Source organism: Mytilus trossulus, chromosome 7, assembly GCF_036588685.1.
Source record: "Mytilus trossulus isolate FHL-02 chromosome 7, PNRI_Mtr1.1.1.hap1, whole genome shotgun sequence".
NCBI lineage: Eukaryota > Metazoa > Mollusca > Bivalvia > Mytilida > Mytilidae > Mytilus > Mytilus trossulus.
Genome location: NC_086379.1, coordinates 29,149,256 through 29,173,207, shown reverse-complemented (window position 1 = coordinate 29,173,207; position 23,952 = coordinate 29,149,256). Strand labels below are relative to the sequence as shown.

The window sequence follows — 23,952 nt, the reverse complement described above, 5'->3', positions numbered from 1 at the left end:
TCGAGTAAAAGTTAACAAAATGTGTGAAAACACATTTTTTCTTTCTGGTGCAACTGCAACTCACTTTAAACTAAGTAAAACCCTGTAATGACTATCAAAGAAGTTTTTGACATCATAAAATTTCCTAAAATTATGCTTACATCTTATCAAACAGCAAATCATAACAACTCATACAGTTGCCCAAAATACCGCCATCTGCAAAAACTCTGCTTTTAAGCATTTCTTCCTATTCAAACATTGTATGTGGTCAATATAAGATTTAATAAACAAATTCTTAAGAATTTGAAAGATTTAGAGTAAAAAAAAATATGCGCCAATCATCTTATTAATGATTGCTTGAAATAAAGGGGTTGAAACTAAGAGATTGCAATCTGCATTATAACTACCAGTCTGAAATAAACATATTTTGACCTTTCTAATTGTTTGATTTGTAGCTTCATTATAAATATTGATGTAGTAAAAAGACCTTTTTATTTATTTTATGTGAATTGAAAATTTAGACCAAAATGAATAATAATAGATTGATGAAAATTGAAATTTCAAAGAATTTAAAAAACTAGTAAACACATTATAAAACTTGATTTCTTGATTGCTTGAATTGCGTTGTTTATTGTTTACATGTATTAATTCATAAAATAAGAATAATTTTGAAGAAAAAATATCCATTTATACGCAAAGATTCAAGTTACAACTAGACTTCCTGAAATGCTTGAATGACTAGTTCATTTTTCATACGAGGATGAATTCATGCAAGAGTTTCTGATGACGACTGAAAAGAAGCTATCATTATCTTTAAACTTCACTTTCCACTATATAGATAATGTCATCTCACTAAATAGTGCAAAATTTGTGACAATGTTGGACTCGTATTTTCCATTGAAATTGGAAATACAAGACTCAATAAATATAGTTTACTCCATCACGTATCTTGAAATCAATGATGAGGGTTGGTTGGAAAAAAGTTTTACGATAAAAGAAATGTGCATAAAACAACCCATAAAAACACCCCTTACTACAAAATTACAAACTTCTCATTTCTATCTAACAACATTATAGCATCGCCTGCATATCTATACTACTAAAGGAGGAGACCGATTTCTTTGAGCCGCAACTCCTCTGAAATAAAGGCAACTATAGTATACCGCTATTCAATAGTGATCAATCGATTTACTAGTAACTGAAATACATCCGGGTCACAAAGCAAAAACTAGGGAAACGCATCAGTTAAAGATGAACACAACGATATAACAGAAACACTGAACTGCTACAAAAACAAACACCCCAACAGACAAAGAAACAGAGTATTCAATACCAACTGTCATACGCCTGACTTGGTACAGGACATTTGAGGAAAAATTGTGGTTTAAAAATGGTTCTAGATCAGAGTTCAAATGCAAAGTTGAAATCAGCCCTTTGAAAATGTCATGGACGCCACTACGAGTTGGTTGACAATTATGAGATATCTGTTTCGCCAGATGACGACTGATAAGTTCCATCGACGTCACCAAATTGCCGTCATCTCTGCCGTGAATGTCACCAACCGAATAAGGCTTGGCACCGAGTTAGGTAATACATGAGCTACAAGACGGGTAAAAAGAGCAGTGGTGTAGTGGTGAGGGTATCGAGCTACTAACACAAAGGTTCCTGGTTCGATTTCCGTTTCATGATGAAAATTTCAGGGACTGAATTTTCAGCTCTTCCTAGACACCATTTGTGAGTATGGTCTTAAGGAAACAATGAAAGTCCGTCGGAAGTGGACGATAAATGGCTGACCCGTGTAAAAAAAGAGCCATATCTCTTGTACGTTTAACACACGTTTGTTGATTTCGAAAAGGGGCAGACTAATGCCGCTACAAGGCAGCACTTGCACACGCAAAGTGGAAAGAGATTAATTTAAGTGGCAAAACTTGTTTCCCAATCCACTATAAATAAATATGTTTAAACTAAGACGGTTGTCACATGCGGAACATATTCTGCCTACCCTTTTGGAGCCCCTGCATTCACTCAAAATATTTTGGGGGCTTTGTGTTACTCAATCTGTAGCTTTATATGTTGTGTTTTGTATACTGTTGCTTGTCTTGTTGGTTTGTTGCCCGGCTTTGTCAGTTTGTTTTTAATTATGAGTTTGATGTCCCTATGGTATATTTCGTCACTTTTCAAGTAGTAAAATCTTTTAAAATAATAGATCAGTGTAGCTAAATGTATCATGACAACGATTTGGTTCTATGTATATATCACCGTGAGCAAATTAAGTTACTTAGTATTTTCGCGTATATTTGTCTTATTGCGTTCATCTTCTTCACTTTACTTTGAGGTGATTTTTGGCGGATTTTCATTACTGCAATTTTAATGTCTTTTTAGTAAAAAAATACCAAAGGGACAAACAACATCTAAAACCATGAATCAAATAAAGCTAATTAAACCTATGAACAAAAAAAAATAAAGTCCAAGAGACGAACAACAGCCCATAAAACACAGCATACCATGAAAACGATCACTCCAAAAATAGCAAATGATCTTATAAGGTCAGGAAGGGTATTTAACTTTTTTCATTTTGTTATTATACACTGCTTATAGTGTTTTACATGCACAATGACATGCTTTTGTATTTTGAAAGCTTATGTAAAAAATTATCAAATCATCTTTAATAATTAAAGAGATTAAACTTCTAAACATTAATATGATTTAATATAACACGATTTTAAACTAAATAAGAAACAACCGCATTCTATTCAGTTTGTTTACATCCCTCTCTAGACAACCAAGTGTTTCTAACCAAGGTTACTTATTTCAATGTTGCATACAAAGTCATGTTTGCATTTTAACATAATTACAAAAAGTAAAAAAGTTTGACTTAGTTAAAATCAGTTTAACCTCAATTTCCTCACATATATTATGTTCTAACTTTAAATATCCCTTCTTTTATTATGAAATCTCATTCTCCTTCCTGATATTCACAATTAGCGATGTGCTATTTTAACATAGATTAACAAAATGATCGCTATTTGAAGATGGTAGATTTTTGGGCAACTGCAAACACTTCAATAGAAGGCTGTTCCATGAACAAAAGTTAAGAATTGCATCTTAAAATTACAAAACAAATATTCCTAGACCTAAAATATATATATTTATCTATTTTTTAGCATAAAAATATCGATTCCCGAAGCTATATTTTGCTTTTTGAATAATTTTCATTTTTTTATGGATTTGTGATAAATTTCAAATTTCGTGAAATTTTGCGCATCGAATTTCTTTTTTTTTGTTTGATTTGGAAATTATTCATCATGTTCCATAAAGTTCATATGATCTTTTGAAACATTTTAGGGTACAAGAATTAGAAAATAGCGTTTTATTTAATAATCGCAAAAATTGGAATGTTTTTTGCATGACCTTTGACCTTGATTTAACAAAAAATGCACCGTACGATTTTTTTACGACCGGCCAAAACAGAAAGTACAGATTATCAGCTTTCTAATGATATATAATACAGCTGTGTGTTAGGTGGGTGCATTAAAGTCGTTAACTAAGCGTCTTTTTGAAATAAGTCACTTGCCTATAAGCTGGAGTGGCTGAAAAAAAACCACACTCTTCAATAATAAAACTGGTAATTCAGTCAACAAGATTTATGTTGAAAGCAACTGCCACATGCATGGGTTGGAACTCACAACCTCAGTGTTGACAGGGCCTAGTGATAGAGTAGATAAATTACTTAAACCATGTTGCCACAAAGCTCCCCCTCCCCAAAAGTTTCTTTTGCCACAAAGCTCCCTATTCAGTGTAGCAAAAATACAAGTTGAATAGGCAAAAATCAATAATCATATAGTATATTTGGTTTATATAAATAATACAGAATTACAGGTACTACCAATAAGATAAATGTCACTGAACAAGGATTAACAGTAACCAACCTGCTTCTAAGTATACATGTGCAAAGTCTAATGGCCACAATCTCAGATATCCATCATCTGATCCAGTTACACAAAACGTCTCATTAACAGACATACAGTTTAGACCAATACCAGGGCCTGAAAAAAATGTTAAATTTATTTAAGTTTAGTTTTATGTTTAATTTGTATCCATTATCTTTCTTTTTTAAAATATTTTCCACCCCAAGACAACATAAACTTGGTTTAGTTGATCTCTTTTTTTTCTTTACAGAATTTTTATTAATTCTATCGTTCAAGTCATGTTCAAGGTCTTATACAAAATCTGTATGGAGTGATGTTCTATCACATTGAACATGAATTTAACAGTGAAATGATAAATTTTGTTTTCATATTAATAAGTCGCAAATATGTAAATTTTAAATTTCAATGATATAAACATTTACAATGGAACATGTCACATAACTTTCTCAATATTAGTTATCATCTGACCTGATCTAAACGTCTGCTTGTCTTTATCTTTGGATTTACTGGCATTGGGTAGAAGTCTCCTGACATGACGTATAGCCACTTTCTGTAATTCTATTTCGAATATATGTCCAGATCTACTGCAGGCATACCTGTACACATAATGAGGAAAATGTTTTTTTAAATCTTAGCAATATAAGAAAAAGCTGTAATCTAGTATACATTTTAGATTTGTCAGTAATTTTTTTGTTTTTTTGGTCTCTACAGTGTATCCATTTTTTTTCTTTCATACCAATTTTTGTGGATTGAGAAAAAAAAATTGTGCTTTGCCCACAACGGTTATAAAGAAGCCTATAGGAAATTTGATTTGAATCAAATGAATCTGCAGAATATCAAATACCAATGTATTATATATATACAAAGATTTTGCCAAATGTAAAAAATACTTTTAACACTAAGTCACTTCAGGGTGTTCCAGATTTAAACACACATTTTTTATCCTTTGAAGACTCAAAATCAATGATAAAATAAGATTTTCATTAAAAAAAATCATACAACCCACAATTAATTTATTTCAGTGCCTACTAACCCCAATGCATTTTTTTCTGAAACAGATCTTGAAAAAAAGTAAGTAAATATAAATTAAAGCAAATTTTTTACTGCAAACATGGAATTTTTCTTTCTCACAATACAAAATATAAAAAAGAAGATGTGGTATGATTGCCAATGAGACAACTATCCACAAAAGACCCAAATGACAAAAACATTAACAACTATAGGTCACCGTACGGCCTTCAACAATGAGCAAAGTCCATACCGCATTGTCAGCTATAAAAGGCCCCGATAAGACAATGTAAAACAATTCAACATACTCATTCTCATAAATATTTCTAATATCTTTCTACAGTGTCAAACCAATATATGTAATAGTACCATCAAAAGTAGTAATTTATTCATAAATAATTATGAAAATATGCCAGCATGTTCAAAGTACACATTGTTAATTGCGTACAATACATACACAAGTCTGTCTGATGGATCTTTATCGGCATGGTATCCAGCTTCAAATGCTACATCAGTAAACTCCATCGAGTGATGTTCTCCTAGATTAACTGGAGCTGACCTCAATTGACCTTCCTTGACTCTCCACAGACGAACATTATCCCTTCCACATGATACCATTCTGTTTAAAAATATAAAATATGTCTTACAGTTATTGGTAAAAACTTATTTGTCCTATTTCATAATCTATTACTCATTTATTTAACCTTACAGCATGTTGATCAGAAGATTCTAAATTCAGTAAAACTTACAGAGGATGATGTATAAAGTAGATCTAAAATCATGTAGACACCATTTTAAATTTTACATTTTAGCAGTAAAATTTTAAATACTCAATAATTACATTAAATGTAAGTTTCATTATAATACGTTATTCTGATTGGCTAATTGCACATCACATGTTATCCCGTAAACAATTGCATTAGACAATAAAATTTATCATGCATGATGTCAAGAGGTCCCACAATAAAGTGCACAGGTGAATTAAATAAAACTGGATAAAAATCGTGTTTTCATGATCCTAGATAAAAAATGTAATTATAAGTATTGAATGCTTCTTTTTGTAAGTTTATAGGGTTGTAAAAGCGTTGACCGTGCATACATTTTTAGAATGAAGCGCTTCCACGTTTCATACAAAATGTACTTCAGTCAATGCTTTTACACCCCAATAAACTTACAAAAAGAAGCGTTCAATTCTTAATTGGAAAATAAGAAAGAATTGTATACACCTGATGAATGTAACAAATGAAATTAAAGTGTAAAAATAGATGCTTAAACTGCCCTATTTTCAGCTTAAATTAGTTCTAATAGTACTAACTAGATATCATTGAGATGGGATCCATCTCAGTGGGCCCCGCTGTCAATAACGTGGGGTAAATAAGTTGTATTGATAATCTGATATGAAGCATTATTTGAAGTTATTACATAGTCTCATGTGTGATTTTGATCTAACATTTTAAGTTAAAACTGATAAATATTCTCATCTTACTTTCATAGTATAATAGTGATATGACTGCATGATGTGAACTCATTGTTGACTTCTCTAAGGTGACTTCTGGATATATGGATTGATGTTTGAACAATATGTTTAAAGGTGCTGCCCAATTGATATTTGTCACATATTTTTAGAATTATGCCTTCAATATATTATGACCCACCAAGTATAAAGTATGAAATATTAACGGTTCTCGAGAGGTCGAGCGACAATTTGTTAAGAACAACGAACGGATGGACAGACCGACAGACTGACCTTAGACCTAGGATGCATACATTATGACACATTCTCTGGTGTTGGTTAATATATATATTAAGTTGAAAATGTTTGTCAGGTATAAAGTATGAAATAATAACAGCTGTCCTCTCAAAATATAGTGTGGATCAAATTTGTTAGCGATGGACAGACCAACAGACAGACAGACCTTTGACCTAGGAAGTGGTACATACATCATGACACACCCTCAGGTGTTGGTTAAAATGGATGTCAAGTATAACGGTTCTCAAGATATAGAGCGGACACAATCTTCACCACAGGACACAGGGTTGTCAACTGAAACCAAAGTTTTTTTGACTTTGACCTTTGACCTAGGAAGTTGTACATACATCATGACACGCCCTCTGGTGGTGGTTAAAATGGATGTCAAGTATAAACTTTGAAATCATAACTGTTATCTAGAAATGGAGCAGACACGATCTTCACCACACGACACAGGGTTGTCAACTCAAAACCAAAGTTTTTGACCTTGACCTTTGACCTAGGAAGTTGTACATACATCATGACACACCCTCTGGTGGTTGTTAAAATGGATGTCAAGTATCAACTTTGAAATCATAATGGTTATCTAGATATGGAGTGGACACGATCTTCACCACAGGACACAGGGTTGTCAACTGAAACCAAAGTTTTTGACCTTGACCTTTGACTTAGGAAGTTGTACATACAACATGACACACCCTCTGGTGTTGGTTAATAATCATGTTAAATATTAAGTATGAAATCATAATGGTTCTCTAGATATGGAGCGGACACGAAAGTGTTACGGACGGACGGACGGACGGACGGACGGACAGACAGACTGATCACTATAGGGCGACCCGCCTTTGGCGGGGCCCTAATTACTAGAAACATGCTTCTAAATACAAGCTCAAATGATACTAAATGTTACAGGACCTAAATTATGAACTTATATGAAGAGCTTAATCATAAACTAATATCGGTTTTTAATTTCAATTAAGTTTAAGTCAATTGTAACGATTTATAAAAACTGTGTTGATCTGCTTCAAGCATATTCATTTAGCTGTAAATCAAGATATCAATATGTGTTAAACTTTGATGTTACTTATAGATTATCATTAATCATCTCAATAAGATTGATTTTCTCGCTTGAGCCGGTACAGCTAAGGCAAGAAAAGCATTTGAATTGAGATGACCAATGATAATCTGTTTATTGCTATTTTACCAATGATGATGTTGTCAATTTCATGTGAATTTCATTACCAGGCCCCATATCTCCTTAGTTTCTAGCAATAATTTTCAGGCATAGGAGAAGCATGATATGAAAAGTTATCACAAAAAAAGATCAAAGGAAAAATGCACAAAATAGCAATAATGTTATTTAATAAGTCTAAAGACATTCATATAACAAGAATGTGTCCAAAGTACATGGATGCCCCACTGGCACTATAATTTTCCATGTTCCATGGACCGTGAAATTGGGGTCAAAAGTCTAATTTGGCTATGAAATTATAAATATCATATCATAAGCATCAAGTGTACTAAGTTTCAAGTTGATTGAACTTCAGCTTCATCAAAAACTATCTTGACCAAAAACTTTAACCTGAAAATCCCACTTTCATTTTATATGTTCAGTTGACTGTGAAATTGGGGTCAAAAGTCTTATTTGGCTTTAAAATTAGAAAGATCATATCATAAGCAACAAGTGTACTAAGTTTCAAGTTGATTGGACTTCATCTTCATCAAAAACTACCTTGACCAAAAACTTTAACCTGCAGACGAACGAATGAACGAACGAACGGAGGAACGAACGGAGCCACAGACCAGAAAACATAATGCCCCTCTACTATCGTCAATTTTTGACTCAATTTATGATATTGCTGCATGCATATTTTCAACTAAAATTAGTGATTGTTCTAAAAAAGCAACAAAAATAATAATTGTAATAAAGAGGTAAATCAACCTTTACCTGTATTCAGGTAGACCATTTACACTGAAAACAATGAAATGATACTGATACAACATGCCATAAAGTATACACCTGTTTTTCAAGAACTTATATTTGAAATTGTCCAAGGCCACTTTATGAACATCTAAGGTATAAAATGACATTTCTAGCTGTGCTTTAAAAGTTCATTTTTGTTATAAAGTTTACTCTAAACTAATTTGACATTAAAAACTGTCATTAAATGTCTGAAACTTTCTATGAAAACCTGATAGCCCAAAAAACCTGTGACCAATAGTTCTAACATTGCGTTGGCTGAATCACTTTGATACATTGAAAATTCATCTTTTTGAATAAAAAAATAACGGTCTGTAATTGGCTTCTATCCATCAATCAATTCATACGGGTTTTTTTACATTCAATTTTCTAGTTTTATACCTTGTATCATCAAATGCTGACACTCTGAGTCTGACAATATCTACATCTGTGTGGGCTTTAGCTGTTACAGTTATCTCTCTATTCTTCATAACTTTAGAGGTGTTCCAAATGACAACCATCTGTAACAAAAAAATAAATGACTGCTTTGAAAATTGTATCCTAATTTCCAATCCTTTCAAGTTCGAAGGTAAAATAGAATATTTTCAAATACATGTAGCTTAAAATTAACACAAGTAAATGATAATTCTTGTGAATGAAATGAGACAACGTACTTCTTATTTTGTGCAAGTGTCTTAGGAAACATGAACTTAAAACATGATACATGACCAAATCTCTGCACAATAGATCTATAGCTTTATTGTAAAAGTGAGATATTTCTTTCAATATTTATATATATAAACTTACATTTTTTCCTTGACTATCTTTTCCTACTCCACATAACATGTTACCTTTGTGGGCAAAGCTGAAAAATAATGAGGTTATATTAGCAGTGAGCTACAATTCAAGCAAAACAGACATCTATAATTTCTACACTAAAAGCTTTCATTCAAGTTTTTTAGCAGATTAATGTATCCACCAAGGACTTGTTACTGAATGTAGATTTATTACTGTTTTTGTATTGTACAAGATGCATTTTCATAGTAATAATTACACATAGTATAGTTGAGGACCAATTATTTCATCCAAATATTCTTTTAAGGTGGTATCTAACACCTGAACTAAAATTAATTTGGCTCATTTAGTTTTCTTAAAATTTTGACAAAGTATTTACTTTGACCCTTTGACAAAAATATAAAAAAATCAAAAAAATTGAACCAACCGTTTAATCAGAAAAATTACACTGGTTATATAGCAGTTTGACAAACACTTATTTTGATCATTGAGAAGCTTAATATTCCCTGAAGAACACAACATCATTAAAACGTTCTGCTGATTTTACAGAGTTATCTCCCTGTTGTGTTAGGTACCACCTTAATGAAGTTTTTCATCCAATTTTTGTGGAGGTTTGTAAATATTTTTCCTTTCAATAATTTTTAGTCACTTTTCTTTCAAATCTGTTTTTTTGTTGTCAATATAATTTGTTTTTTTGCTTACCTTTACAAGCAAATTATTTTTTCACTCAATTTCCTTATTTTAAACATTTAATTTACCTAAGACAGTGTAAGGAATGAACATGTGTTTTACACATTGCCAGACAATCTCCTGTATTAAATTTCCATACTCTAACAACACTCAGGTTCCCTGTCTGTCCTGAAGCCAACATTGTACTGTTCCCAGTCATACTTATGCAAGACACCTATAAATAAGAATAAACACAATTTTAATAACCATCAATCATTTAAGATTAAAATTTATGCAATTTTCAAAGGTTTTAAATTCTAAATTTAAAACAACTTATTTCATTTAAACAAATTATTATAGAAAAAACAAGATATTAATGGCTAATGTCGACTATACAGTACATTATTTTCTCATTTAAAGGCTATGCAGTTAACTGTGGTGGAAAGTTGTCTCATTTGCTAATGTCGACTATACAGTACATTATTTTCTCATTAAAAGGCTATGCAGTTAACTGTGGTGAAAAGTTGTCTCATTTGCACTCACAACACTTATTATTTCTCAAAGTTGGCTGTATAAGGTTTCTTACCAGTTGATAATTCAAAATTGCCTTAAGAACTAATGGCTTATTTTCAAAATAATTTGTTAAATCATTTTATGAATGGTTATCTATTTTGATTTTATTGAACCATAAAACTAATTTTTGACTCTTCGCATTGAATAATGCGTGAAGCACATTATGTAAAATGTGAAGAGTCAAAAATTAGTTTTATGGTTCAATAAAATCAAAATAAATTATTGCCATTCATTATAAATAATTTTCTATCAAAAATAAGACTCAAAGAACTTTTTATATTATTCATATTAACAATAACAACGTACACACATGTTGGCATATGAATACACAATGTCAGAGTGGGCGTGTTGCCATCAAAATTGACAACATTGAAAACAAGTGAAACTGCGAGCTACTGCTCATTGATGATACCCCTGCCGCAAGTGGATAATATTAATAGTGTAAAAATATGCAAGTTTTCGGTAAACAGGAAGTTGTTGAGTGATGAATCTCAAAACGCATCACACGGTATAGCTGACTTATATAAATCCTGAAACCAAATTTCAGAAATCCTTGTATTGTAGTTCCTGAGAAAAATGTGACGAAAATTTTCAACTTAGCTATCATGTGTAAAATCATACAAGTGTTCGGTAAACAGGAAGTCGATGAATGATGAATCTGAAAACGCATCACACGGTATGGCTGACATATATAAATGTTGATACCAAATTACAGAAAGGGTGGATGTGTAGTTCCTGAGAAAAATGTGACGAATGTTTCATGGGACGGACTGACTGACGGATGGATGGACAGACAGAGGTAAAACAGTATACCCCCCTTTTTTCAAAGCGGGGGTATAATAAAACTAATAATTTTAACCAATCATAAGACAGTAAAAACACCAAATTTATTCAAATGTATATAAAGCAGTAATTCTAAACAGTATAACCAAGTTAATTATAAAGTAATTCTTACCTTGTCTGTGTGTCCTATAAAGAATCTTTGATGTCCATTGCTGACCTTCATAGCTACAACTACTGCATGGCAGGGGTATACTACTGTTGATCCATCTGCAGACCATAAAGCCTAAAGATGGGTAGAAATAAAAAAAATATTCAGTTATAATATTATTTGTTTACCAGAGTTTTAACACGGCATAATATTTCCTTTCTTTATTTTTATATATGTTTATGAATGTTTTAAGCTTGTCATAATTAAAAGACAAAGAATTAAAACCACAATAAAATGCATGATTTTTTTTAAATAAGGTTACTGCTTTTTGCAATAAAGTAAAATTGACAATATTTCTTTTCTAAAATACAGTCAACACCACCAGTACAAAAATTATACATTTGAAGTTTACAACTATCCAATACTGCCATAAATCATGTTCTTACGATTTTATCTATGTTATCTATTACTGTCATAAATTACAAACTTACATCTTTAAACGTAGCACCACCAAATCCAACAATTCTCCTTAGTTTCAGGATGGGGTCTGGTTCTAATGCCTACAAAATAACATAATAAATGTGTATGCTGTTAATAACATACTCCGGTGATTACTTTATATATGTGTATTTTTCTTGTATTTCTATTGAAAAAATCAGTTACAAATTAAGAAATAATTCCTTCATTTCATGCTCTATGCTCATTTTAACATGGGTAGGCCTTATATTTGTCGATATTTTTCACTGAGCGTTAGCAAGGTATAAAATGTGGTCAAATATAATGCCTGTCCACTATAATAATATTTATAATATTATAAAAATATATAATAAAAGTTTATGTTAGCTGCTTAAATGTATATATTGTAAAGGATAACGATGGAAATAACATAATATACACAGTAAGTGCGTGCGCATGTGTCAAACATATTTTGTGCTCATTAGAACACGGCTTTGTTTACAAAGCGTAAGAAGGACGTCATATTAGAAAAGGCAATTACAGTAAATAATTTCATGTATTAAAACATATGTAAACTTGAACTTAAAATCAAGACTCAATCTTATAGGAAAAGTGATCTTTAAAATAAGGTCAACGACATAGATTTAACAACAGTGGGACAAGCAAAAGGTACCCAGACAAGACAGTTTTTCACAGAAAAGAGGTGATCTTTACTGTAATCTTTCATCAAAAATACATTTACCGTATAATTTGTTTTTCTTGCAGCAGGAACATGTCCAGTTCCTCTTATTTTTTCTACATTTACAGACTGAAATGAAATGAAATGAAAATAACAATCATAAAATTAAATCATGACAGATTCAAGTATCAAAGATGGCCTTAGAACAAAAGTAATCACTGAACTAGTATACAATTTGGTTCTGGGCCAGCTGAAACAAGCCTCCAGAAGCAGGATTTTCACGCTGCAATGAAGACCCATTGTTGGCCTTCATCTGTTGTCTGCTCTTTGGTCGGGTTGTTGTCTCTTTGACACTTTCCCCATTTTAATTCTCAATTTTATTTAGAATAATTTAGCATTTAAACATTAAAAATAAGTTTATAGTGTAAACGCACTTTTTTCAGACTTTGTAAATGTAATAAAGGTTCATGTGGCTTATTTTCACTTCAATAAGCTGTGCTATCTACAGTATTTTGATTATTTTCAAATTGTTTTAATTAAGGTACACAAGCATGTGTAAAAATTTAAATGAAGAGAGTAAATAATAAAAAAGAGTAATTTTGCAATGTTTACAAACCTCTCCTGTTAATCTATCATTTTGATGTATAACAACATCATCTGTAGGATGAGCAAATACATGTATCTCTCCTTCATCATCCCTGTGTATATCTAAATCATCAACACCAATCATAGGTAACTCTTTTGTCACTTGTATTCTCTTTGTGGCTTTCTGAAATTAATAAATTCAATATACAGTATACACACACAGTGTACAAACTATACATAGAATATATGTACATGTAAACATAGCTCTAAGATGTATCAATATTGGAGGATTTAAGAATCAACTTAAATTGAAAAGATTGTTGTCTGCTGTAGAAGAATCATTTCATGATTTATAAGAATTGTATCTAATCATCATCTTTTAATCATATTGTCTAGAGTTCTTGAATAGTGGTTGTTTCATGAATTATTGATGAATGTTTGGTCCACCAAAATTTAGTAAAGGATAGACAAAATTTTGGTGTTTTGCAATAGAAATAATATTGAGAACCAGCAGATTTTCTTTAAGGACCATCAGGGGGAAAAAAGTTTTGAGATCTCCGATTGTGAGTTAAGATATTCAATCAGGTATGGTTTCGACATGATGTAAATGAAAGATATCTTATTGATTAAAATATATATGAATCTGTCTCGGCTTTGTCATACAATGAATTAAAGATATCCAGTCTGATATAATACCTGCCTTGTTTTAAATATTTTAATTGAATCTCCTACATTACATGTCTTGGTTTAGATATGCCGTGAATTATTGATATCTTATTTGATATGATACCTGTCTCTGTTTTGTCAAGCCATGAATTTAAGATCACAAATCTGATAAAATACTTATTTTGTTTTTACTCAAAATATCTAATGTGATTCAATACCTGTCTTGGTTGTGTCATGTTGTGAATTAGAGATATCCTTTCTGATACACATTTACTGACATCAACTTTCTTTGGTACAACTCGATGTGAAGAATTAATTGATGATTCCTCTGAAACTAAATGAGAAATTCAAAATCTTATACTATAATTTCAGAAATTATTGCAATGTTTTTATTGTTACAAAAAATGCAGCAGGGTTTTAAATGAATTGCAATAATTTAAACTTGCATTTTGAATTTTATTTGTATGAATTAACCAGGAATTTTCTCAATTTTTTTTCAAATAAAATTAGATTTTAGTCTTAAATGACAAAATCGCAATGATAAATGCACAAAATAGTTTATGAATTTACAGTACATTTCATCCTTTTAAAATGTTTAAGGTAGAGAATATCTGTTTTGAATTTGAGGGTATTTTAGTATTTCTTCATATGATGTTTGTGTCATAAAATTGAGAATGTTCACTGTTGCTATTTACTAACTCTATGATACACTATCACCTTGTGTTTTGGATTCCAGTCTTATCAAGCATTTCAAAATATTAGACAAGAAAATATGTAAGTTTTAGTTGACCCTGTATAAAATCTGCTGAAATTTTCTCCATTCATTTCAAACGGAAATTATCCATTCCTAGATAATCATTTGCAGCAATTACAATTTAGGACAAGATCGTCAGTTAAGATCTGAATTTTTGTATGGTGGTGGTCTTTACTTTTAATTGATAGGCTAATAACCAGATTTATACTAATTTATTGCGCACCCTATTGAACCTTTCCATAGATTCACCTGCAAGTTACCTGTCCATTTAAACTTTTGGCATTTCTATTGTCCAATCTAACAAATACAACAGGTATTGTTCTCTGTATAGTTTATTCACCAGGACCTTTAAATTTCTTCTAAGAGAAATCTATCACTCATTGATTAATCTACCTGAGTAAAAAATTTATCTGCTAAACTGTTAGAAATTACATGTTTCACATACAAAAAAATGCCTGTGATTTCGTGTGTATTAAACATTTATTATATTTTTTTCAATCTGTTCAAAATAGATTATTATAACAATTTAACCATAAAAAGTTTGTTTTAAAAAAAAAAGTATTGTTCATTTGCATCTTTTAGTTTATGTTTAGTTATAGAATACTTTTAAGGAGGCCTTCATATATAAAAATCACCATTTCATTGGATCTTTAGGTTTGTTTTATCAATTTTTTTTTGGAAATCGGATTTATGTTGATTTTTTTTCAGAAATCAACATTTATTAAATGTTGGAATCAGCGTTTACATTCAACAGTTTGAATATATAACATTCAAACTCATATACAGTTTAAATATAAATAGTCAACATGTTATTTCCATCAATTAAGCAGATAAACTTTTTACTCCCGTAGATTAATCAATGAGTGATAGATTTCAGTTCGAAGAAATTTAAAGGTCTGAGTGAATAAACTATACAGAGAACAATACCTGTTGTATTTGTTAGATGGGACAATAGAACTGCCAAAAGTTTAAATGGACAGGTAACTTGCAGGTGAATCTATGGAAAGGTTCAATAGGGTGCGCAATAATATTTACCTGCAGAGTTTTCTAAATTCTCAAATTGAATGGAATCAAATGGTTTTCTGGAACCTTCATTTGGAAATCTGAAAAAAAATGTTGATTTATTATATTAATAAAAAAGCATTTACATAAACCAAAGAAATGATATTATATTTTTCAGATATTTGACAGACAAATGCTTTTTATACATTATGGATCATAAATGACAGAATTAATAAACATTGTGATTCATTTTCTTTCATCAAGCTATGAACAAGAATGTGTCCAAAGTACACAGATGCCCCACTCACACCATCCCTTTCTATGCTCAGTGGACTTTGAAATTGAGGTCAATATTCTAATTTGGTATTAAAATTTGAAAGATCATATCATAAAAAACATGAGTACTAAGTATCAAGTTGATTGGACTTCATCAAAAACTACATTGACCAAAACCGATAACCTGAAGCAAAACAGAGGGACGATCAAACAGATGCACATACTGAAAAACATAATGCCAATAAATGGGGCGCAAAAAAGGTTATTTTATTAATATAAACTTTATCATGTAATTTTTTTTAATCATAATAACTGCCTTCAATTCACATTTTAACATTTCAGTGATCAAGGTTAAAATATGTTACTTCAAAACCTTATACAAACATTCAATGATTATTTCTTGCTAGTTTTTTTTTACTATATTTAAGATTGAAATTATGCACAATTTATATACCTGATCATGTCATACAGATCATCCCATTTATCTCCCTTTAATAGCGGGAATGCTAAATCTCTTGGCATAGGTGTTACATCATGGGACACACGTCCAGCTTTCTTAGCTTGCTCAAATGTTAAACCTGGAAAATATTTCATATGAATAGAAATATGCATATATGAAAAGAAGATTTTAAAATATCATCCTAGGAGGTATTTAAGCTGGGGAAGTATACATGGTACATGACAAGTAATATATATGCAGAAATTTAGCAAGCAATTTATAAAAAAAATCTTTATAAAAGACTATTAAAGCTAACCAATCTGTTATTGTTATTATATGTTATATTTTTCATAAAAAAAAACAGTGTTCTAATTCTGTCTTTTCTGTGCATCATCTGCCCTACTAGTCCTGCTATAGAAATTTAAAATTTCTAAAGGATTAATACTTTTCAAAGCCAAATATTTACTTTTTTTTTACTGGGAAAAGACTTTTAAAATCCAAAATACTGTAAATCCTAAATTTGTTAAACTATTTTAGTTTTTCATCTACAAACATTATCAAGTTTGACTCTTTTGATATAAGACACTGCACTATAAAACAATTGTTTTAAAATTGTGCCTGTCTGTCATTTTATCCTACCTGTTCATTGATGTACTTACCAACTTCATATAGTAAATCACTGGTACACATATTTTTAACCAGCATGTTGGCACACAGCTTGACATTTTTGATGTATGAGAACTTTCTATTGAGATACATAGATAAAATGTAATTCATGTCTAAACACAAGACTGTCCATCTTGTAGACATAGGAGCAGGTCCACTGTGATCTAAAAATAGACATTTGGGAGAAGACTTTATAAGTTTGATTAACTTGTGTCTCATCCCTTTTGCACATTTACGCAAATAAAATATGTTTAAACTAAAATCTAAAAATAGACACTACAGACCAATGTATTAATTTAAAATCAATCTATCATAAAATTCATAAGTAAATTTCAAAAATACTGTTCATTAATACATGTAGTATCAACTTTTAGTTAAATCACTCATTCTGAATATGCACTTAATATTTTCAACTCAATGTTCAGCAAAAATAAATCAATCAATCACTTTAAACTACATCAAAAATGTATAATCTTTACCTGATATTGGAATTGATCAGCAGATTATGAAACTCAATTGTAAAATTATTGTTTCTAATGAATCATTAAAACAATTTTATGTTAAATTTACAAATTATTCATTTCTAATGATAGTACTGGCCATTAGGGGCAATAAACAAAGATAGTACACCAAATTTAGAAAATACGATTTTTATCACAATTTTGATGGGTATCTATTTCAATAAGCTATATCATTAATTATCAACTTTACCTTTGCTTCCAACAGATGCATATGCCTGCACAGAGCCTCTTGATGCATTGCATAGGAAAGGAAACTGAAGCCATGTTGATGTTGACTTGAACTCCTTGAACAGGTTTGAAAATGAAATCCTTACAATGAGGTTGTCCTGCGTAGCAACATCAATGTGGACTACAAAATACTTGGTAGGAATCGGCTTGAACAGGAGGTAGAAATATCTACCTGTAAGTCCAAGAGACTGGGACTGGGCCTTAGGAAGCTGAATATAGTTACCAGCAGGGATAGAACCAGTTACTCTATATACTGTACATTTCAGGGTTTTATCCTAAAAATAAAATGGAAAAGTTGTATCTGAATTATCTTACTGGAAGTATTTCTTGCAGCTTAATTAAACTCATGTGTTGTAAATGTTAATTCAGGAATCATTTAAAAAATTATTTGTTAAAAGTATAACTCATCCCTCACTGCAGACAGTCTTTTGAATGTTGATGACTTTGTGTGGTCACAAGTTTATCATCAGCCAATTGAAACAAAATTTATGTTCTCAAATGTTACAACTGTTAAAAAATGCTGTTGGTATAGCCCAAATGGTTTTGTTTGAGTATTTTTTAATTAACCGTACTAGGATATATTATGGTAAATAATCAATATTACAAAATAAGCTGTGAAAAAATTTACCATAACAGTTGAAACTTCGCCTTCTTTTGTTGACCTTTTCCATGATTGAAGATTGAAATGTTTGAATACATTCACATAAGGATGTTGCCACACTGAAAAAAATAAAATGTGGTAAAACATTTTTACGGTACAATATACTCACAAATTGCATAACATTTAATTCAGCCAGCTAAAAATTATATTAAAATAACTATTTATTGATGTGATGCTTATCAGGTTTTTCATTAATGCCACATACATGACATACCGGTCCTTATTACCGGCACTCATTTTAATGATTCTGTCAAAATTTATACATAAATTGCTCTTGTTGGTCATGTATTTTCTGCCCCTCCTCTTTGGTATTGATTTTTAATATAAATACATATAGTTATCCCTCCATAAAGACACCTTTTGACGCCACCCCCTTTACTTCATAATGATGTCTGTGTGGTACCTCAATTGAAATGCTTTGACTACAAATTGTCTGCATCAGACTTAATAAAATTTGTATCTTATATGAAAAGGATATTCATAAGAATATTCGACTTCAGTTTACTTAATAAAAAAAAAATTCGCAATGCATTAATAATTCCAAGCATATTTTCAGCATTTTATTGAAAAATCCTGTGCAAATCATGTATGCAAAAAATAAAAATCTTGAGAGGAAAGGGTTAAATAAACTGGTGACAGATATTTGTCCCACCTGTCTTCACAAAATTCAGAAAAAGACAATCTGAATGTCTTAAAATCTTGTTAAATTCAGAAAAAAGACAATCTGAATGACAACATTGTTAAATTCAGAAAAAGACAATCTGAATGACAACATTGTTAAATTCAGAAAAAAGACAATCTGAATGACAACATTGTTAAATTCAGAAAAAGACAATCTGAATGACAACATTGTTAAATTCAGAAAAAGACAATCTGAATGACAACATTGTTAAATTCAGAAAAAGACAATCTGAATGACAACATGGTTAAATTCAGAAAAAGACAATCTGAATGACAACATTGTTAAATTCAGAAAAAAAAAAAACATTGTTAAATTCAGAAAAAGACAATCTGAATGACAACATTGTTTAATTCAGAAAAAGACAATCTGAATGACAACATTGTTAAATTCAGAAAAAGACAATCTGAATGACAACATGGTTAAATTCAGAAAAAGACAATCTGAATGACAACATGGTTAAATTCAGAAAAAGACAATCTGAATGACAACATTGTTAAATTAAGAAAAAAACAACAACATTGTTAAATTCAGAAAAAGACAATCTGAATGACAACATTGTTAAATTCAGAAAAAATACAACAACATTGTTAAATTCTGAAAAAAACAACAACATTGTTAAATTCAGAAAAAGACAATCTGAATGACAACATTGTTTAAATCAGTAAAAAACAACAACATTGTTAAATTCAGTAAAAAAAGACAATCTGAATGACAACATTGTTAATTAATACAAAGTCACTGGACCAACTAGTGGACAGGGCTTCAACTGGAATTTGGATTACATACTGAGACAAACCAACAGCAATGAACTTAATGGGAATGACTGTCTATTGTAATTTATTCCTATCAAACTAAATCAAGCATAAAACTTATTGTTGAAAATTGTTAATTGATTGAAAGTCACTGGACCAATCACTAGGTGACAGGGCCTTAAAATAAGTTGTCAAACTGATATGTAATGAAAGTAATGCAACTTCATACAAAATATCATTGATATATCACTATTTATTTTTCTGCTTAAGTTAGTTTGATAGGCTACAATTTATAGCCTATCAAACTATAGCCTATCAAACTAACTTAAGCAGAAAAATCAAATTGAAAATGGCTAATAAAATCAATGTCTCTGGACCATGGCCTACGGTCAGGACAATAAAGTTGTTGTTAAACTGACATGTACTTCATACAAAATATCATGGATCTTTTAAACATAGATTATTAGATAATATTTCATTTTCAAGTGTATTTCATAACTTAAAAATGATTTACAGAAAGCAGGAGAGTTCATAAAGATCATTATAAATACAGTGTGTGCATCCTACATGGCGAGGATTGTAATTTCCATGATGTTGCCATGTTGGATGTACAATGTACACACTTTATTTAAAAGGATCTTTATGAACTTTCCTGCTTTCTGTAAATCATTTTTCAGTTACAAAATACACTTATAATGAAATATTATTTAATTATCAATGTTTAAAATCACTCCTATGTGCTAATATCAAAATTTTGAGTGTTATTAGGTGATTACAAGTGTTATTTGGATAATAACTGTGTTATAAGGTCAATCGTGTTACCCACAACAGGCAAATTATTGATCCACTCAATTTCTGAAAAGGAAAAAAAATTCTGAGATCATTGTACATGTGTTTGGTTTTGAGGTGCAATCACAAAATTTGATTTTATTTCAATCTCTAAAACCAGATATATGTGGATGGGTGAACAGATCAGCATCAGGATTCATCACATGAACTGAATATAGTTTTAATAGTTTTGCTCTCAAACGAAAGTTATAAATCAAAAATTAATCGTGAAAACATATGGGCTATTTCAAAAAAAATGATGCCTTTCCTTTAAACCTGTGTCAGTCTCTTGTATGATACTATATCTGTAATGTTTTTAGGTCAGATAATGTATTATGATTAGTTGGTCCTAACTACCAAAGATAATAGCAGTATGTGCTCTGTTTAAAAAATATTGTCTAAAATTGTACCTCAATATGTCAGGAGTGTAACGCTTTTAGTGTGACATTTAGAAGAAAGCATGTGCATTCATTGATGATATAGAATAATTAAGGGCAGATACAATACCAAACAATATCTTTCATCCAACTATTATATCTTGACTATGATTTCTTGTTTAATTCTTCCATATATTTACATTTTTATGAGCCTCGTAAGGTAAGTCAAATAAGTTTGTGTTAAAAAAAAAATGTTAGTAAAAGTCAATATGCTGCCAGAAAATGTCTTTGTAGGTGAAATAACATGTTTCTGTACATCTTGCACGGTTTATTTTTTTTGGTAAGTATCATAGCTTGGCACAGGTGCATCCAGTTGACCCTGAAGTTCTACTACTGGAATATTATGGTTACAATAAGAGGACTACCCAGGTCTGTCAGGAGTGTAACAACTGGGTTAAGATGTATTTTTTTTAGAAACAATGTTGTTATAGTTGTTGTTTTTTCTTGAATTTCAGTGAACATTACCTGTTACAGTTTATCAGTAACAAACATGCCATTATTATGGCCTTCATTGCTTTTGTATGCTCAATACTTCAATGTCAGGAGTGTAACACCAAAAAATGCCTTATTTCAATCTTATTAGCAAAGGTAAGTTATTGGAAGAAAAACAAGCTGACAATTATTATAAAATGACATTACTACACCTCAGCTTAACACATAATACAAGTCAACATCATTACTTTTGAAATTTTTGAACTAAAATTGCAATTGAACTAGCTTGTTTAAATGTGTTACAGTCCTGACATACAAGTATTGAGCATAAACAAGCAATAAAGGCCATAATAATGGCATGTTTGTTACTGAAAATATGCAACAGATGGTGTTCACACTCAAATTCCAGAAAGGAAAACCAATAATAACAACATTGTTTCTATAAAAAATAACATGAATGTTACACTTAAACATTTTAAAGCGTTACACTCCTGACATTTTTGGGTACATTTTTGGACAATTTTTAATATACAGAGCACATACTGCTACCATCTTTGGTAGAACGAACAAACTTATCATAATACATTATCTGACATAAAAACAGCATATATATAGTATCAAACAAGAGACTGAACAAGGTTTAAAGGAAAGCCATCTTTTTTTTTAAATAGACAATTAGCAAAATTTGTAAATATGTAAGAAGTATATAATTTTTTTTAACCTGTTCTTAGTTTGCACTAAAATAATATGTGAAATATAAAGACTCTACATGATTTCAGGTCAGTTTCAGGTTAAAATATTGTAGCAATAAATTATGGTCAGGAGTGTAACATTTGTTACACTCCTGACAAGTTTCTGATGTAGCTTATCTATAACAAAATTCAACATGATTCTTAATTAAAATAATTGTAACATCTTTACAATGTTATGAGAAAGCTGATCTGTCTTGTAAAATTGATTTTTCTGCACACTATTCACCAAAGATTCTTAAAAATTAAAGTGTAATTCTCATTAAACATGTTAAAAGTTTGCTCTTTGCTCAGAAATTAAAAAAATATGTAATCAAATATCTAATAAATTTATTTATTTGTGAGATTGTAAATTTAAAATAGATATCATTACTGATTTTCTAAACATTCCATTAAAAAACAGTCTTACAGTTACTGAAAAAATATGTCAGGAGTGTAACAAAAGGATAAAAAACACATGTTTGTATTTTTTAAATGAAGAAAACTTAGAATTGACTGAAGCAATTGTTGTGAAATTTTCAGAGGATGTAATTAGATCATATATGTTTGCTTCCTTATACTTTTTATATAAAATTAAAGCTTTTGCAAAGAGATATAAAAACTTTTGAAATAAGATATTAAAGAATACACTAAAAATTGGTGAAATTTACATATTTAAAAAAAAAAAACTGTTTATAAGTAAAAAAAAATTGCAGGAAAATCATTTAGTACCTTTATTGCAACAAACAAAAAAATTACATTGATATTTATGTTCTTATTTATGTTTGTCAGTTGATATTATTATTATGTTGTTTCCTTTGAAAAGTGGATGAATTCTTATGAGTAAAATGTTGTTAAAATTTGTTTTTATTATTTTGCATTAACCCTTGGTAGTTTTGTAAACTTGAATGTCTCTGGATTAAAGAAAAATGATAGAAAAAAGATTAGCAATGACTTAATTTTTTACCATGTTTGTCACACTTTGGCATCATTTTTTTTTAAATAGCCCATATGTTAATCTAATGACTATGACAAACGCGTGCAATGTAAATGATTAAATAAAACGATACACTATGATATGAGCATGTAAACAAGTTTTGTCATGTTTTGAAAACTTGAAATATCTTATGGATTGAGTGATTATTGATTGTGTAAATGAAATTTTGAGTATCTCATTATTTACAGTGAGACATTTTCGGTTCAGGCTCTGTTTTGTTTTCTCTTTCTTCGACGACAAGATACTACTTTTTAAGGATGGAGACGATGTAGCCGGTCAAACTTTTGGTTTTACCGCCATGTTGTTTACATCCTTTAGCGCACCTGTTCTACGCATAACAACGAGACTTCCTGTAATGGTTTAGAACCGACGATATCTTGAAAAATTAGTAGACAGCAACGGTCTATTTTACAGCACTTTTTTTCAGTGCTGTAAAAATTTAAATATCTAGGACTAATGATACTGTAAACAACACTACAATTAAGGGAGCACTGAACTTTTCTTCTTCCTACCATAATAACTCCAGTTGGTATAATGACAATCCCAATATGACTGATCATTAAGTTACG

General features: G+C 30.4%; 1 protein-coding gene across 3 annotated transcripts in view; it reads right to left on the bottom strand.

The window, feature by feature from the left end:
- The window catches only part of LOC134724900 (WD repeat-containing protein 90-like), a 48,366-nt gene extending 24,644 nt beyond the window's left edge, over positions 1 to 23,722 (bottom strand). For 2 of the 3 annotated variants that reach the window (XM_063588238.1, XM_063588239.1), the window contains exons 1-18: positions 23,570 to 23,722; positions 18,495 to 18,586; positions 17,829 to 18,141; positions 17,111 to 17,281; positions 16,467 to 16,590; positions 15,770 to 15,837; positions 14,199 to 14,314; positions 13,346 to 13,498; positions 12,793 to 12,858; positions 12,086 to 12,154; positions 11,619 to 11,729; positions 10,180 to 10,325; positions 9,434 to 9,491; positions 9,029 to 9,147; positions 8,615 to 8,638; positions 5,374 to 5,535; positions 4,377 to 4,504; positions 3,909 to 4,025 (exon numbers count right to left, since the gene is read on the bottom strand). In XM_063588238.1, coding sequence (XP_063444308.1) covers positions 3,909 to 4,025; positions 4,377 to 4,504; positions 5,374 to 5,535; positions 8,615 to 8,638; positions 9,029 to 9,147; positions 9,434 to 9,491; positions 10,180 to 10,325; positions 11,619 to 11,729; positions 12,086 to 12,154; positions 12,793 to 12,858; positions 13,346 to 13,498; positions 14,199 to 14,314; positions 15,770 to 15,837; positions 16,467 to 16,590; positions 17,111 to 17,281; positions 17,829 to 18,141; positions 18,495 to 18,586; positions 23,570 to 23,579 — 2,047 coding nt within the window. In that variant the 5' untranslated portion in view covers positions 23,580 to 23,722. The remainder of the gene's footprint in view (positions 1 to 3,908; positions 4,026 to 4,376; positions 4,505 to 5,373; positions 5,536 to 8,614; positions 8,639 to 9,028; positions 9,148 to 9,433; positions 9,492 to 10,179; positions 10,326 to 11,618; positions 11,730 to 12,085; positions 12,155 to 12,792; positions 12,859 to 13,345; positions 13,499 to 14,198; positions 14,315 to 15,769; positions 15,838 to 16,466; positions 16,591 to 17,110; positions 17,282 to 17,828; positions 18,142 to 18,494; positions 18,587 to 23,569) is intronic. The other variant, XM_063588240.1, reaches the window with a different exon arrangement.
- Between the last annotated feature and the right edge of the window lie 230 nt (positions 23,723 to 23,952).